Source organism: Pygoscelis adeliae, unplaced genomic scaffold, assembly GCF_000699105.1.
Source record: "Pygoscelis adeliae isolate BGI_AS28 unplaced genomic scaffold, ASM69910v1 Scaffold209, whole genome shotgun sequence".
Taxonomy (NCBI): Eukaryota; Metazoa; Chordata; class Aves; order Sphenisciformes; family Spheniscidae; genus Pygoscelis; species Pygoscelis adeliae.
In genome coordinates this window covers 3,760,115-3,762,556 of record NW_008825538.1, presented here as the reverse complement: position 1 = coordinate 3,762,556, position 2,442 = coordinate 3,760,115, and the positions used below count along the sequence as shown (strand labels likewise).

At 41.3% G+C, this 2,442-nt stretch overlaps 1 protein-coding gene across 1 annotated transcript in view; it reads right to left on the bottom strand.

The window, feature by feature from the left end:
- IMMT (inner membrane protein, mitochondrial) overlaps positions 1–2,442 on the bottom strand; it is a 17,279-nt gene that overhangs the window by 14,343 nt on the left and 494 nt on the right. The window contains exons 2-3 of the mRNA XM_009331906.1: positions 2,213–2,402; positions 257–377 (exon numbers count right to left, since the gene is read on the bottom strand). Of these exons, the coding sequence (XP_009330181.1) occupies positions 257–377; positions 2,213–2,402 (311 nt within the window). The remainder of the gene's footprint in view (positions 1–256; positions 378–2,212; positions 2,403–2,442) is intronic.

Genomic DNA, 2,442 nt, shown 5'->3' with positions numbered 1-2,442 from the left:
GCAGGATAGTCATTGTTTATCTTAGAGCCCAAATATTCTACAAAGTAAATAAATTTCCTAAAAAACGGAGAAAAAAAAGGCTAAAGCCATTTTAGGCAAATTTTCTTGTGACTGAAAAGAAAATATTAATTCTAAGAAATTATAACATACTCCTCTTCAACCATTCCAAAGGACTATTTTAATCTACGCTAGCGTGTATGACATAGGAGATCATTAGGTCTTTTGCTTCTCTCTACACGATATTCTGTAAATTTACCTTCTTTTTCCTCTGAAGGAGCAACAGCTTCTGTTTTGCTCATCTGGGATTTGGTAGCGGGCTGTTTAGACTCTTTCATTACTTCTGCTACAGATGAGATCTTCAGTGGACCTTGCTGTACCTTGAAAAATCAAAAATAAGAAACACCATCAGTTTTCCAAACAGCCTGTGTCTCACTGATTCCATCATAATGGAAAAGAACAATTCCGTGTCCAGACAACTGTATCATAAATCTGAATTTCAAGGTACACATGAAAACAGCAGCAAGGCCATATGATTTCTCGCCTTGATTTTTAATTTAGAAGGAATCTTTACAGTTTTCACCTCTCCAGAACTGAAGGTATAGTAGTGGCAGTTTTCACTACAAACAAATATTTCTCGAGGTATGCATAAAAAGCAAATAATTTCATGTCCCAAATATTCCAAATGCTTCTGCGCGTGTTGAACACTACAGATAATGCAGAAACTATAAAAATCACACGCACGTGAAACAACTCCAGAAAGCAGATTTCAATTATTTCCCCCCGGACATTATTTAGTCCATACAGGTATATCTTCAATTAATTCAGTTGACGCTTCTCCTCTTCATTTCAAGCCTCTCGAGCATTTAGTGTCAAAACAAGTTAGGCCGTCAGTCTTCTCTGCCCAGCTTCAGTTTTTCAGGTAGCCGCTCCAACAGCTGGCTCCCTCAACTGTAATTTTTTGTCCACCAACACTTACGGGAGTCACCCCTCCCATCCTGCTCAGTCTCTAGGCAATTCCTTTTCAAGTTGTAGTGGAAAAAAAGAAATATATAATTGTTTTAAAGATATGTGACTGCATAATTAAAGATACGTTTTAAAAAAAAGAACAAACATGATGATTTTGTCTGGATATCACTGAACAGAAGATGCTACAGGCATGGCGTGGGGTTGACAGGCACGGAAGAATCAGAGTTGCACGACTTCACTGATTTCCCTTTAAAAGGACTCAGATGCCAGTGTTCAGGGCAGGCGAACGCTTAGTCAGGCGCAGGGTATTGTGAGCTTTTATGCTATTAATCCTTTAATATCCATCATGCAAAGCCACAAGGTAAAAATAAAAGCAATTGGGTTAGAGCCGTGACTGGGCAGATGATAACCTTGCCGTCTGACCCGTCTGTTTGGCAAAATTTACTTGTGCCTGGGAGGCACGAGGAGCCTGGACGATCACGAGTCAAGCGTAGCTAAAACCAGAAGAGGTACAGTTTTGGTTAACTGATATTCTCCCATTCACTAAGAACCGCTTTCTTAAACTCCAATTAAAAATATTTTGGGTTTCTGAAGGTCAAATGGCTTCTGAAAGCTCAGGACAGCCATGGCTGGAGCAGCTTTTCAGCATTCTTGGATAATTGGGGAGCATTTGCTTCCCGATGCAGGAACAGAGAAACTTCCAGATTCCATTTCCAGGGTTGTGCTGAAGGCTGTATCAAGTTTTCCCTTCTGCGGGGTCGTGTCACTAGGATTTCGAAGCATGATGCTCATGCATGGCTCTGTACCATTCAAAGTTTTATTGACTTGAAAAGTTCTCAGTTTTCTTTAAAATAAATTCAGCTTAGAATAAAAGTTGTCTAATCCGGCTGTACCGCTAACTACACTGAATCTCTAGCCACAGTAAAACAGTTGAATTCCAATGCGTCGCCTACCTCTCTCTCCCCTCAGTTTATCCGAGTATAAGCAGAAGGGCTATTCAGTTAGGATCCTACTAGATTATTTTACTGTAAACAAAAATAACAGTTTTACAACCCACAGACCACAATCGCGAGCCAATAATGGCAAATCTACAAGCGGCACTGTTGTGCAGCACCACGTAGTACCTCAGTACATAACCCTTGCACCTAACACACAACAAAACTGATCAGAATTTGAAAACTAAGAGCAGATGCTCTCTTTAAAAAACGGAAAAATGAAAGGGTGGGGGTGAACGGGAAACACTTACCGGTTTCTTTGGCATCGGTGGGCTATAAGGTGCGGGACCAAGTGCCATTTCAAAGAGTTTATCAGAGTAAGGAACAGCCTTCTCTACGCTCTCCCGGAATTGCGTATCATAGCTGGCATACAGGATGGTTCCACCTACTCCTCCACCCACGAACAGGACACCCGCACCAATGATTTTGCCTACAGAAACACTGGGCGGGGGGGGGGGGAGGAGTGAAAGTTAGGTAAATC